This window comes from Salmo salar, chromosome 25 (assembly GCF_965601325.2).
Source record: "Salmo salar chromosome 25, fSalSal1, whole genome shotgun sequence".
NCBI lineage: Eukaryota > Metazoa > Chordata > Actinopteri > Salmoniformes > Salmonidae > Salmo > Salmo salar.
The window spans coordinates 49,288,439-49,303,772 of record NC_138315.1 but is presented as its reverse complement, the minus strand read 5'-3'; the positions used below and the strand labels follow the sequence as shown (position 1 = coordinate 49,303,772).

At 39.9% G+C, this 15,334-nt stretch overlaps 1 protein-coding gene across 1 annotated transcript in view; it reads right to left on the bottom strand.

Annotated features, from left to right (window-relative positions):
- Positions 1 to 1,111: 1,111 nt before the first annotated feature.
- LOC106586887 (interferon-induced GTP-binding protein MxB-like) overlaps positions 1,112 to 15,334 on the bottom strand; it is a 36,652-nt gene continuing 22,429 nt past the window's right edge. Inside the window, exon 11 of the mRNA XM_082969244.1 lies at positions 1,112 to 10,976. Coding sequence (XP_082825370.1) covers positions 10,755 to 10,976 — 222 coding nt within the window. The 3' untranslated portion in view covers positions 1,112 to 10,754. The remainder of the gene's footprint in view (positions 10,977 to 15,334) is intronic.

Below are 15,334 nucleotides of genomic sequence, written 5' to 3'. Positions count from 1 at the left end.
CCTGGCGCGCTACTTCATGTTGGGTACCCTCGTTCCAATACGTTATAAAAGGCTATGCATTCGTCCACCTTGAATATTATTCATGTTCTGGTTAAAAAAGGCCCTAATGATTTATGCTATACAACGTTTGACATGTTTGAACGAACGGAAATATATTTTTTCCCCTCGTTCATGACGAGAAGTCCGGCTGGCTTACATCATGTGCTAACGAGACGGAGATTTTTGGACATAAATGATGAGCTTTTTTGAACAAAACTACATTCGTTATGGACCTGTGATACCTGGAAGTGACATCTGATGAAGAGAATCAAAGGTAATGGATTATTTACATAGTATTTTCGATTTTAGATCTCCCCAACATGACGTCTAGTCTGTATCGCAACGCGTATTTTTCTGGGCACAGTGCTCAGATTATTGCAAAGTGTGATTTCCCAGTAAGGTTATTTTTAAATCTGGCAAGTTGATTGCGTTCAAAAGATGTAAATCTATAATTCTTTAAATGACAATATAATATTTTAACAATGTTTTCTAATTTTAATTATTTAATTTCTGACGCTGACTTGACTGCCGGTTATTGGAGGGAAACGATTTCCTCAACATCAATGCCATAGTAAAACGCTGTTTTTGTATATAAATATGAACTTGATAGAACTAAAAATGCATGCATTGTCTAACATAATGTCCTAGGAGTGTCATCTGATGGAGATTGTAAAAGGTTAGTGTATCATTTTAGCTGGTTTTATGGTTTTGGTGACCCTGTCTTTGACTTGACAAAACATTACACACAACTCTTGTAAATGTACTGTCCTAACATACTCTAAATTTATGCTTTCGCCGTAAAACCTTTTTGAAATCGTAAAACGTGGTTAGATTAAGGAGATGTTTATCTTTCAAATGGTGTAACATAGTTGTATTTTTGAAAAATTTGAATTTTGACATTTATTTGGATTCAAATTTGCCGCTCTTGAAATGCACCTGCTGTTGATGGAGTGCACCACAGGTGGCACGCTAGCGTCCCACCTAGCCCCAAGAGGTTAACAATCAATAAACTTTGACTAATCCCCAAGGTTTGTAAGACAATGGGTTAATAATTAGGCAAAGACTCAGCATCTGCAAAAGGTTCGTACGGTTTATTCAGAGAACGTTCTGCTCAACATTAACAAAGAAGTTCATTTTATCCTCTCCCCGCTTACGCACACATCTCCAAACAAACAGTAGGTGAATAGTATCCCTCCCTGGAGTTCCCATCACTGTTAATCACTACCTAGTGCTGTCTGTTCCTTTCCCCCGAGATTAGAGAAACCTTGAGGGTCACTCCCTTTCTCCTCTAAGTTACTCCAAGTTCCTCAGTTGCCGGGTCAATCACAGTCTACTTGTTGTTATCTTAGTCCCACTAAAACACACATGCACATTTTGTCCCTGTCCTCTACTAGACCTTATGGGCCAGTCGATTAGTACTTTAATTATTCATTATACATGCTACATCAACTACTAATTACTAATTAGATACGTTTCAGAGTGGATTCTTTATTCATTTACTTATAATCAATTATTTCACTTTCATTCCACCCCTAAATGATTAAATAATACACTTTGATAATCAAACGCTATATGGAAACGTAATTGTGATTACAAGAATTAACAAAACCAATACATGTATATACATCCAATACTCATCAATGACTGTCCTAGGCCTATCCCAAATTATGACACTTTGTTTCAGGATTTCCATCATAAAAGGAACAGTCAATCTAAACATTGAAAACAGTCTCATCAAACATTGGCTCCTCATGGTTAAAAGAAACGGAGTCATCTTCCAGGCCTGGAGGCCCGAATTTGTCCTCCCACTGGTCGGAGGGCGGAATCGGTCCATATCTCACCATCTGCTGCGTCTTCGATCTCTCTAAAGTTCTGGGGATTAAACCTCTCACACATGGGACAAGACAACATCCACACAACACAATACCAACACACTCATACAAGTGAAAGCAGCCCATAATACAGTTCTTACAACACTTTTCCATTTCCCAAATATGAGCTGTGTTATCAGGAATGTACTTGCAGCAATGAACCTAATCATTCTACCTACACCGCCCTCTTCTGCCAATAACATATCGAGAGTCAGTCTATTTTACTAGGTCACGAGGGAGGTGGCGGATAATTGGTCAGAGAACCTCTTTACTGCATCCCCGGTTTCATTCATGAATCTCTGTTGCATTAATACAATTATTATTATTATAAGGTTTATCTTTTCATTCTTATAAATGACAACAGTGTCGTATGATTAGTACCGGAAGGTGGTGGATCTGAATGTATCAGAAAGATTTCCAAGACTATGATGCAGCTCAGAGTCTCTACTCTTCCCAAAAACCGTCAACCCTCTCCTGCCCTTAGTTGATCTGCTAGGTACCACCCCATACTCACACCTCTAGGAGCACACACAGTGAAGTACGGTCGGGATAGGGAATCTTCGTTAAGGAGGTAACCCCCGGACCCTGTTGGTACTCGGTTCTTCTCTTAACTCTGTGTGTGATCAGCAGTGCTCATATGTGTACATACCTTCTTGCAGTGGGTAACGTGGACCCAAGTGACTCTCTCAGCTTTTCTAATGGCAAAGGCAGTGGTTTAACAGAACCTGGTATGGGCCTTCCCAACGGGGCTGCTTCCAGTCTTTTCTCCTCAGGGAATGGATCCACACCCAGTCTCCTGGTTGGATTGAGTGAATCACCTTCTTCTGTAATTCACCTGTTGGACACAAAATCTTGGACATACGGGTTTGGTTAACAAACAGTCTTCTCATGTGCTCTGCTAGTATATCTTTGACTTTAATGTCTACCTGTTCTAGTCTCTCTAACTCTGGCATTCTATTTGTTCCACTTGATTAGCTAAAATGTCATCCATCATTTAAAGAGATAGATCCTAGTAAACCAACTCTAGGGATAATATCTTGACCTAATATTTTAGCTACCATCATCGTGTCCACCAAGTAAGTTGGGAATGCTTCTACCCGTTTGTTATACTTATCTATTATTGTTAAACACCCCTTCTTCCCCTCACTTCGGAATAGTTCAATCAGTCCATTTTCAAATGTTGGAGTGGATATTCTACATTTTTTGAAAGTAATTATCCTCTAGGCCATGAAGTAGACCTCTAGGCCGCCACTCTTTCCTAACCTGCAGTGTTTCCTAACCTGTTCTATCACCTGCTCTACCATTCTTCCCCCCTGTTGATACATGGCTCCGCCCATGTGTCAATATTGCCGCATATCTAAACAGTGTCTTTGGTAAGATTAGTAAATTATCCTTATGTCAGACCTTCTCTTGTAGGATTGCCCACTTTCATTTTCCACATGTCCAATTCTCCCTGGGGCATTCGTTCTTGGCTATCCTGCAACAATTCTCTGTCAAGTGTCTTATCTTCTTTAAGATTTATCTGTGCTGCTTTGTATGGTTTTAAATGCCTGTGTGCTTGTCTGTGTAAATAGTAACTTTTTCTCTCCTTATTTCGCCGGCTCTAGTCAATGCTACTATTTCGGCCTGCTGTGCAGAATAGTGTCTGGGCAATGGTTCAGTGTCTAACACCTTAGTTCCTGAAACCAACTAAGCTTTCATTCCCCTTTTAGTTAGGGTAACAACTACTTACAACAAAATGATCATATCTCTTCCTAGCGAATTTACCAAACATAAACTTAAAATCAAAACTAAAATACCTGCCAATGGAGCCGATAGTCTCTCCATGAATTAATATCCCAAAGCTAAGCGAAACAAACTAAATTCTCTTCCTGTCTTCTCCTCCTGGCCCCCCTCCTTTCATCCTGCTACTCCCAAACCCTCAAGGTTTCAGCAGTGCGGGGGATGACTTCTCCGTCTGCCCTTCCTTCTATCTGCCTGTCACTCTTTCTCATAACAGTCAGTGTTAAATACTGATTGTTTCCAAATATTGACTAAATATCTCACTGTCTCCCTGGTTGCACTCCTGAATTTTATAAAAATCAACATGTCTATGGTAGTAATATCAAGATTATTGCACCGTTAAGTAAGTTTCTGTTACTCTCAATGATCCTGGATCACAGATGTCATATAACCCTGTCCTGTTGGCTTAGAACATGTCCTAAATACTTGACATTAGTCTACCATTATTAAACTTTTTCAACAACAAAATATAATAATACTATTACATCAATTCCACAGCCTTGTGTTAAATCTCTTCCACTGAATACAACAACAGCTGACTACATAAAGGAAAATACTTATCTAAATAATGTATATAAATACTACTACTGGTCAAAAGATATTCAAATAACATAATCAGATCAAAATGACTAATCTGAACAATACCACAAAGAAAAGTCATTGTACCCTTATCGTCATTCTGCCTTCTCATTGATTCAAATTACCAATATGACTAAGAACTTTAACCTGTTAGAGCTAGGGGGCAGTATTTACACGGCCGGATAAAAAAACGTACCCTCTTTAATCTGGTTACTACTCCTGCCCAGTAACTAGAATATGCATATAATTAGTAGATTTGGATAGAAAACACCCTAAAGTTTCTAAAACTGTTTGAATGGTGTCTGTGAGTATAACAGAACTCATATGGCAGGCCAAAACCTGAGAAGATTCCATACAGGAAGGCCCTGTCTGACCATTTGTTGTCCTTCTGAGGCATCTCTATCGAAAATACAGTATCTCTGCTGTAACGTGACAATTTCTAAGGCTTCCATTGGCTGTCTGAAGGTGCCAGAAAGTGGATTGGGGCGTCTGCTGTCTCTGGGCGAAGAACTGCAGCAGATTTTGTGAGTGGTCAGGCTGGGGACAGTGACACTGGATATGCGCATTCATGAGAATTCTCCATCTTTTCTTTCAGCCTTTGAATGAAAACAACGTCGTCCGGTTGGAATATTATCGCTATTTTACGAGAAAAATCGCATAAAAATGTATTTTAAACAGCGTTTGACATGCTTCTAAGTACGGTAATGGAATATTGTGAACATTTTTGTCACGATATGCGCTCGCGCATCACCCTTCGGATAGGGATCTGAACGCACAAACAAAACGGAGGATTTTTGCACATAATTATGGATTATTTTGAACCAAAACAACATTTGTTGTTGAAGTAGAAGTACTGGGAGTGCATTCTGATGAAGAACAGCAAAGGTAATCCAATTTTTCTTATAGTAATTCTGAGTTTAGTGAACACCAAACTTGGTGGGTGTCAAATTAGCTAGCCTGTGATGGCTGAGCTATCTTCTCAGAATATTGCAAAATGTACTTTTGCCAAAAAGCTATTTTAAAATCTGGCACCGCGATTGCATAAAGGAGTTCTGTATCTATAATTCTTAAAATAATTGTTATATATTTTGTGAAGGTTAATCATGAGTAATTTAGTAAATTCACCAGAAGTTTGCGGTGGGTATGCTAGTTCTGAACATCACATGCTAATGTAAAAAGCTGTTTTTTGATATAAATATGAACTTGATTGAACAAAACATGCATGTATTGTATAACATAATGTCCTAGGAGTGTCATCTGATGAAGATCAAAGGTTAGTGCTGCATTTAGCTGTGGTTTTGGTTTTTGTGACATATATGTTTGCTTTGAAAATGGCTGTGTGATTATTTTTGGATGGGTACTCTCCTGACTTAATCTAATGTTTTGCTTTTGATGTAAAGCCTTTTGAAATCAGACAATGTGGTTAGATTAACGAGAGTCTTATCTTTCAAATGGTGTAAAATAGTCATATGTTTGAGAAATTGAAGTTATAGCATATTTAAACAGCGGTTGACATGCTTCGAAGTACGGTAATGGAATATTTAGAATTCTTTTGTCACGAATTGCGCCAAGCTCGTCACCCTTATTTAGCCTTTAGGATAGTGTCTAGAATGCACGAACAAAACGCCGCCGCTGTTTGGATATAACGATGGATTATTTTGGACCAAACCAACATTTGTTATTGAAGTAGAAGTCCTGGGAGTGCATTCTGACGAAGACAACAAAGGTAAGAACATTTTTCTTATAGTAAATCTGACTTTGATGAGTGCTAAACCTGCTGGGTGTCTAAATAGCTAGCCCTGTGATGCCGGGCTATCTACTGAGAATATTGCAAAATGTGCTTTCACCGAAAAGCTATTTTAAAATCGGACATATCGAGTGCATAGAGGAGTTCTGTATCTATAATTCTTAAAATAATTGTTATGCTTTTTGTGAACGTTTATCGTGAGTAATTTAGTAAATTCACCGGCAGTGTTCGGTGGGAATGCTAGTCACATGCTAGTCACATGCTAATGTAAAATATTTTGATATAAATATGAACTTGATTGAACAAAACATGCATCTATTGTTTAACATAATGTCCTAGGGTTGTCATCTGATGAAGATCATCAAAGGTTAGTGCTACATTTAGCTGTGGTTTGGGTTTATGTGACATTATATGCTAGCTTGAAAAATGGGTGTCTGATTATTTCTGGCTGGGTAGTCTGCTGACATAATCTAATGTTTTGCTTTCGTTGTAAAGCTTTTTTGAAATCGGACAGTGTGGTTAGATTAACCTGTTAGGGCTAGGGGGCAGTATTGGCACGGCTGGATAAAAAAAATGTACCCGATTTAATCTGGTTACTAATCCTACCCAGTAACTAGAATATGCATATACTTATTATATATGCATAGAAAACACTCTAAAGTTTCTAAAACTGTTTGAATGGTGTCTGTGAGTATAACAGAACTCATTTGGCAGGCAAAACCCTGAGACATTTTCTGACAGGAAGTGGATACCTGATGTGTTGTATTGACTTTAAACCTATCCCATTGAAAAACACAGGGGCTGAGGAATATTTTGGCACTTCCTAGTGCTTCCACTAGATGTCACCAGCCTTTACAAAGTGTTTTATGGTTTTGGTGACCCTGTCTTTGAATTGACAAAACATTACACACAACTCTTGTAAATGTACTGTCCTAACATACTCTAAATTTATGCTTTCGCCGTAAAACCTTTTTGAAATCGTAAAACGTGGTTAGATTAAGGAGATGTTTATCTTTCAAAGGGTGTAAAATAGTTGTATGTTTGAAAAATTTGAATTTTGACATTTATTTGGATTCAAATTTGCCGCTCTTGAAATGCACCTGCTGTTGATGGAGTGCACCACGGGGGGGGGGGACGCTAGCGTCCCACCTAGCCCATAGAGGTTAACGAGAGTCTTATCTTTAAAATGGTGTAAAATAGTCATATTTCTGAAAAATTGAAGTAATAGCATATCTAAGGATTTGAATAACGCGCCACAGGATTCAACTGGCTGTTGAGTAGGTGGGACGCAAGCGTCCCACCTAGCCCATAGAGGTTAAGGTTTTTGTATTTCGCGCCACTCGATTTCAAAGGCTGTTGACTAGGTGGGACGCTCACGTCCCTCGTAGCCCAGGGAAGTTAACATCTGCTAACCATTTGTATGTGACAAATACAAATTTATTTGATATTATTTAACATGTTTTGTATGATGATCAAATGTTGGTATAATTATTGTAGCCTTTGTTTGTGTAATAACTCCTGTGATGATCTGAAGGATCAGCTTACAGTGGGGCCACTCTACAGCATGCTCTCTCTCGTAGAGGGGGAGAGGGGGAGAGAGGGAAGTCGGCTGTTTCATGGTCGGTCATAAAATACGCTGCCCCTATACTCTGTAGTGTTTGAGACCGGAATGTAAACTGTGGAATACAGAGTGACTCTTGGACATCAAAAGCTTAAAAAGTTAAATCATATTTATATTTTGAGAATGTAAGAGTGGTCCGTGGACACTTAACCTGTTGGGGCTAGGGGGCAGTATTTTCACGGCTGGATAAAAAAAACATACCCGATTTAATCTGGTTACTAATCCTACCCAGGAACTAGAATATGCATATACTTATTACATATGGATAGAAAACACCCTGAAGTTTCTAAAACTGTTTGAATGGTGTCTGTGAGTATAACAGAACTCATTTGGCAGGCAAAACCCTGAGACATTTTCTGACAGGAAGTGGATACCTGATGTGTTGAATTACCTTTAAGCCTATGCCATTGAAACACACAGGGGTTGATTAATGTTTTGGCACTTCCTATTGCTTCCACTAGATGTCACCAGCCTTTACAAAGTGTTTTGAGTCTTTTACTGTGAGATCTGACCGAACAAGAGCCATGGAATGGTGATGGCCGATTAGACTCTGGCGCGCGAGTTCATGTTGGGTACCCTCGTTCCAATACGTTATAAAAGAGAATGCATTCGTCCACCTTGAATATTATTCATGTTCTGGTTAAAAAAGGCCCTAATGATTTATGCTATACAACGTTTGACATGTTTGAACGAACGTAAATATATTTTTTCCCCTCGTTCATGAAGTGAAGTCCGGCGGGCTTAGATCATGTGCTAACAAGACGGAGATTTTTGGACATAAATGAGCTTTTTTGAACAAAACTACATTCGTTATGGACCTGTGATACCTGGAAGTGACATCTGATGAAGAGAATCAAAGGTAATGGATTATTTACATAGTATTTTCGATTTTAGATCTCCCCAACATGGCGGCTAGTCTGTATCGCAACGCGTATTTTTCTGGGCGCAGTGCTCAGATTATTGCAAAGTGTGATTTCCCAGTAAGGTTATTTTTAAATCTGGCAAGTTGATTGCGTTCAAGAGATGTAAATCTATAATTCTTTAAATGACAATATAATATTTTACCAATGTTTTCTAATTTTAATTATTTAATTTGTGGTGCTGACTTGACTGCGGGTTATTGGAGGGAAACGATTTCCTCAACATCAATGCCATAGTAAAACGCTGTTTTTGGATATAAATATGAACTTGATAGAACTAAAAATGCATGCATTGTCTAACATAATGTCCTAGGAGTGTCATCTGATGGAGATTGTAAAAGGTTAGTGCATCATTTTAGCTGGTTTTATGGTTTTGGTGACCCCGTCTTTGAATTGACAAAACATTACACACAGCTATTGTCAATGTACTCTCCTAACATAATCTAACTTTATGCTTTCGCCGTAAAAACTTTTTGAAATCGGACAACGTGGTTAGATTAAGGAGATGTTTATCTTTCAAAGGGTGTAAGATAGTTGTATGTTTGAAAAATTTGAATTTTGACATTTATTTGGTTTCAAATTTGCCGCTCTTGAAATGCACCTGCTGTTGATGGAGTGCACCACGGGGGGGACGCTAGCGTCCCACCTAGCCCATAGAGGTTAAGGGACAGTCATGACAAGTGTGTTTCATTTGGTGATCTCATGAAGGACAGGAAACACACATAAGTACATTTCCCATCTGTCAGGTTTACATCTAAATGTTGTGAAACGTATGTGATTGAACATTAAACTATTTGTGGAAATATGTTATGTGATGTTATCCTTCTAAATGAGAGTATGGATATTCACATGAAGTTTAATTTGTCAGTGGCCATGCCCCCGTGAGCCCAGACGTCACATTAGGTGTCATAGAACTGCCCCTTCTCAAAAAGAGTAGAAAACCCACTTTCTACAAAATGTACATTAAGTCAGAGAACGCCGGGATGGAGTCCCCACATTGAAATGGCTACAACTCTACAGGTCATTGTACCTGAGAAAATATGGCGCTGTCGCTACATGCTGGATTGGTTAAGAAATCTACAAACTGAAGTCAAACAACGCCGGGATGGACTCCCCATGTTGAAATGGCTACCACTCTATAGGCCCAGGAGACCAGGCAGCATGTAGTGTTGGCTACATGGCTGGAAATGGTTAAACTCTGAGACAATCGATCCCTACAGAATAAGAGCAAATTCTAGATTTAGAATTACTAGTCTGCAGCTGGAAAATACGTAAGTCTAGTATGAGAATACCAACAACCGCAGAAGCATCTACTCTATCCAACAACCATCTGTACGCCTGACATATACAATACATCAAACACTATCCAGAGTCACTGAGAAAGCTACAACCACAAAAGACATTGTGACTTCTGGGGAAGTTAACCAGAGACGCTCTGATGAACTGACTCTCCAGCAGACGACAGTGACTTATGGGCATACATATAAACATTGCAATTATTTTCGAATGAGCGGCCGTTCATGTGCAAAGGATTAGCATTTCAATGAATATAATTATCAACCGTTTGTAGTGAATCCATTTTGTCCTTCCTGCTCTTTATCCGTCCCCAACCCTTTCCATTGTCTAATAATACATTAATGAGAATGACTAATCGATAAGATATAAAAATATCTGGAGAGTCAATTCGGGAAATAGAGACTAAACATTTTCCTGTGGTGCCCCGACTTCCTAGTTAATTAAAGTTTACAAGATTAGTTTAATCAAGTAACAATAATTTCAAAGAGAATTAGTTTGATAAAATAACAGTCTTCACATTTAATGATAGTCACAGACACGACATTGACTATATCTCAGAATTTCTGCATTGAGAAATTGTCAAGCACTGTCTACTAATCTTGTCATTGTCTAGTCCAAGGCAATCCGCTTGGTCCTGCAACCTTTTATGTTTCCAGCCGACCTCTTGTTCCTCCTGTAGGATTTCACTGGTGTCGTCATTACAGCATCTCACTGATTTTAGCCGATCTCATACGTTTGTTGAACACAAATATACAAATTATATCTTATTTTACTCATTTTTTTAAATAAATAACATTTGGCCGTTACTGCCCTTTCCAAAAATCTGGTTATACTTATATTGACATGATTCTGTTTTTGGAAACATCTCTGAATTTTGTAACTGACAAGACATCAAACTCTCACAGGCTGCTGATTTTGTCATTGGCCAGTATAAGGCGATCCAATTGGGCCTGCAACTTTGCACGATACTGTTCAATCTCTGAATCCTCCTGTAGGATGTTATCAGTGTCATCTCTGTGTAGCAGATCCAGCATTTCACTGCACACAATCTTGGCTGACTGCTTCAGGATGAAGTAACTGATCAGCATGGGCACCTGGTCAGCCAGTCTTTGCACCACAATCTGTGAGAGAGGTGAGGTGGGATTGAGAGTAAGGGCCCAAAGTGATGAGATGGCCAAACGGCAACCAAGGCTCCGCAAGGTGAACTATAGACTTCAGAGTTGGATAGGTCTGCAAAATGCAATATACCAGAAATATGACCTATTATACCTATTATAGCATTCTCAGGAAGAAATCTTAGGCATGTATTGATTGGTGGGGAGTTAAGATAATAACATTTATTTTCCCTAACAACAGTGGTGAAACTAACCAATACACATTTTAGTGCGATTATATTTCTTTGTTCTGTGCTGCGATTCTTGCTGTATTTATTATAATATAACTGCCGTTCAAAAGTTTGAGGTCCTATTTTTGTCCTTTTTTTAAAGAAAAGCAATTATTTTGTCCATTAAAATAACATCAAATTGATCAGAAATACAGTGTAGACATTGTTAATGTTGTAAATGACTATTGTAGCTGGAAACAGCTGATTGTTAATGGAATATCTCCATAGGCTTTCAGAGGTCCATTATCAGCAACCATCACTCCTTTGTTCCAATACACGTTGTGTTAGTTAATCCAAGATAATATACACTGCTCCAAAAAATAAAGGGAACACTTAAACAACACAATGTAACTCCAAGTCAATCACACTTCTGTGAAATCAAACTGTCCACTTAGGAAGCAACACTGATTGACAATACATTTCACATGCTGTTGTGCAAATGGAATAGACAACAGATGGAAATTATAGGCAATTAGCAAGACACCCCCAATAAAGGAGTGGTTCTGCAGGTGGGGACCACAGACCACTTCTCAGTTCCTATGCTTCCTGGCTGATGTTTTGGTCACTTTTCAATGCTGGCGGTGCTTTCATTGTAGTGGTAGCATGAGACGGAGTCTACAACCGACACAAGTGGCTCAGGTAGTGCAGCTCATCCAGGATGGCACATCAATGCGAGCTGTGGCAAGAAGGTTTGCTGTGTCTGTCAGCGTAGTGTCCAGAGCATGGAGGCGCTACCAGGACACAGGCCAGTACATCAGGAGACGTGGAGGAGGCCGTAGGAGGGCAACAACCCAGCAGCAGGACCGCTACCTCCGCCTTTGTGCAAGGAGGAGCAGGAGAAGCACTGCCAGAGCCCTGCAAAATGACCTCCAGCAGGCCACAAATATGCATGTGTCTGCTCAAACGGTCAGAAACAGACTCCATGAGGGTGGTATGAGGGCCCGACGTCCACAGGTGGGGGTTGTGCTTACAGCCCAACACCGTGCAGGGCGTTTGGCATTTGCCAGAGAACACCAAGATTGGCAAATTTGCCACTGGCGCCCTGTGCTCTTCACAGATGAAAGCAGGTTCACACTGAGCACGTGACAGACGTGACAGAGTCTGGAGACGCCGTGGAGAACGTTCTGCTGCCTGCAACATCCTCCAGCATGACCGGTTTGGCGGTGGGTCAGTCATGGTGTGGGGTGGCATTTCTTTGGGGGGCCGCACAGCCCTCCTAATGGCAGCCTAGAGGTTGCCTGACTGCCATTAGGTACCGAGATGAGATCCTCAGACCCCTTGTGAGACCATATGCTGGTGCGGTTGGCCCTGGGTTCCTCCTAATGCAAGACAATGCTAGACCTCATGTGGCTGGAGTGTGTCAGCAGTTCCTGCAAGAGGAAGGCATTGATGCTATGGACTGGCCCGCCCGTTCCCCAGACCTGAATCCAATTGAGCACATCTGGGACATCATGTCTCGCTCCATCCACCAACGCCACGTTGCACCACAGACTGTCCAGGAGTTGGCGGATGCTTTAGTCCAGGTCTGGGAGGAGATCCCTCAGGAGACCATCCGCCACCTCATCAGGAGCTTGCCCAGGCATTGTAGGGAGGTCATACAGGCACGTGGAGGCCACACACACTACTGAGCCTCATTTTGACTTGTTTTAAGGACATTACATCAAAGTTGGATCAGCCTGTAGTGTGGTTTTCCACTTTAATTTTGAGTGTGACTCCAAATCCAGACCTCCATGGGTTGATAAATTGGATTTCCATTGATTATTTTTGTGTGATTTTGTTGTCAGCACATTCAACTATGTAAAGAAAAAAGTATTTATTAAGATTATTTCTTTCATTCAGATCTAGGATGTGTTGTTTAAGTGTTCCCTTTATTTTTTTGAGCAGTATATTTTAAAAGGCTAATTGATCATTAGAAAACCCTTTTGCAATTATGTTAGCACAGCTGAAAACTGTTGTCCTGATTAAATAAGCAATACAACTGGCCTTCTTTAGACTAGTTGAGTATCTGGAGCGTCAGCATTTGTGGGTTTGATTACAGGCTCAAAATGGCCACTCCTTTCACAGAACAGCACAAACTGGCTCTAACCTGAATAGAAAGAGAAGTGGGAGACCCCGGTGCACAAATGAGCAAAAGGACAAGTACATTAGAGGGTCTAGTTTGAGAAACCATTGAAGCACAGGAGTGATGGTTGCTGATAATGGGCCTCTGTACACATATGTAGATATAGCATAAAAAAATCTGCAGTTTCCAGCTACAATAGTCATTTACAACATGAACAATGTCTACAATGTATTTATGATCAATTTGATGTTATTTTAAAACTTGTTTGGGATAGGGGGCAGTATTTTCACGTTCGGATGAAAAGCGTGCCCAGAGTAAACTGCCTGCTACTCGGGCCCAGAGTCAAATATGTGCATATTATTAGTTGATCTGGATGGAAAACACTCTGAAGTTTCTAAAACTGTTTGAATCATGTCTGTGAGTAAAACAGAACTCATATGGCAGGCAAAAATCTGCGAAAAATCCAAACCGGAAGTGTGAAATCTTTGTAGTTTTTTTCATAGATGTTCGTAGTTTTTCAAGTGATTGCCTATCCAAACTACAGTGTCTGTGGGGTCCTTTTACACTTCCTAAGGCTTCCACTAGATGTCAACAGTCTTTAGAACCTTGTTTTATGCTTCTACTGTTACTAGGGAGAGAATAAGAGCTCACTGAACAAGTGTTCTGCCTGAGGCCAATGATTTGTTTACTGCGCGGTCACGCAGGTGTGCCGTTCCTTCTTTTTCCTCTGTAATGAATATGCTATTGTCCGGTTGGAATACTATCGAACGGTAATGGAACTTTTTGACTTTTCGTCTAGGGTTTTGCGCTCGCACAATGTGCCTTTGGAATAGTGATCTGAATGCGTGACCAAAACGGAGGTATTTGGACATAAATATGGAGTTTATCGAACAAAACAAACATTTCTTGTGGAAGTTGGAGTCCTGGAAGTGCATTCCGACAAAGATCAGCAAAGGTAAGTGAAGATTTATAGTTTTGTTGACTCCAGAACTTGGCAGGTAACTGTATAGCTTGCTTTGATTGCTGAGCTCTGTACTCAGAATATTGAACAATGTGCTTTCACTGTTTTGAAATCTGACACAGCGGTTGAGAAGGGTATCTATAATTCTTTCAATAACTGTTGTAAATTTTAATGATGAGTATTTCTGTAAATTGATGTGCTCATTCACCGGAGTTTTGGAGGCAAAACATTTTCTGAACATCACGCGCCAATGTAAAATGGGGTTTTTGGATATAAAAATGAACTTTATAGAACAAAACATACATGTATTGTGTAACATTGAGTCCTGGTGTCACGTCCTGGCCAGTATAAGGTTAATTGGTATTGTAGTTTGGTCAGGACGTGGCAGAGGGTATTTGTTTTATGTGGTTCGAGGTGGTGTGTTTGTTGAAGGGGCATTTGATTTAAGTATTCCGGGGTTTTTGGGCACTGTTTGGTTTTCATGTATTCTATGTTTAGTCTAGTGTGTCTGTTTCTATGTTTTGGTTAATTGGGGTTGGGACTCTCAGTTGAAGGCAGGTGTTGTCTATTTACCTTTGATTGAGAGTCCCATATATTAGGGTGTGTTTGTCATTTGTGGGAGATTGTTTAGTGTGTCAACATTACAGGACTATCCGTTTATCGTTCATTCTCTTGTTATTTATGTGTTCATTTTGGAGTGAATAAATGTTCAAAATGAACAACCGCATGCCTGCTGCGTTATGGTCCTCCTTCACCGTCGATAACTGTGACACCTGGGAGTGTCATCTGATGAAGATCGTCAAAGGTTAGTGATTAATTTTAGCTGTATTTCTGGTTTTTGTGATGCCTCTCCTTGCTTGGAAAATGGCTGTGTGGTTTTTCTTGCCAAGGTGATGTCCTTACATAATCTAATGTTATGCTTTTGCCGTAAAGCCATTTTGAAATCGGACAATGTAGTTGGATTAACGAGAAGTGTATCTTTAAAATAGGTTATAATAGTTGTATGTTTGAGAAATTTGAATTATGAGATTTGTTGTTTTGTATTTCGCGCCCTGCTATTCCATTGGCTGTT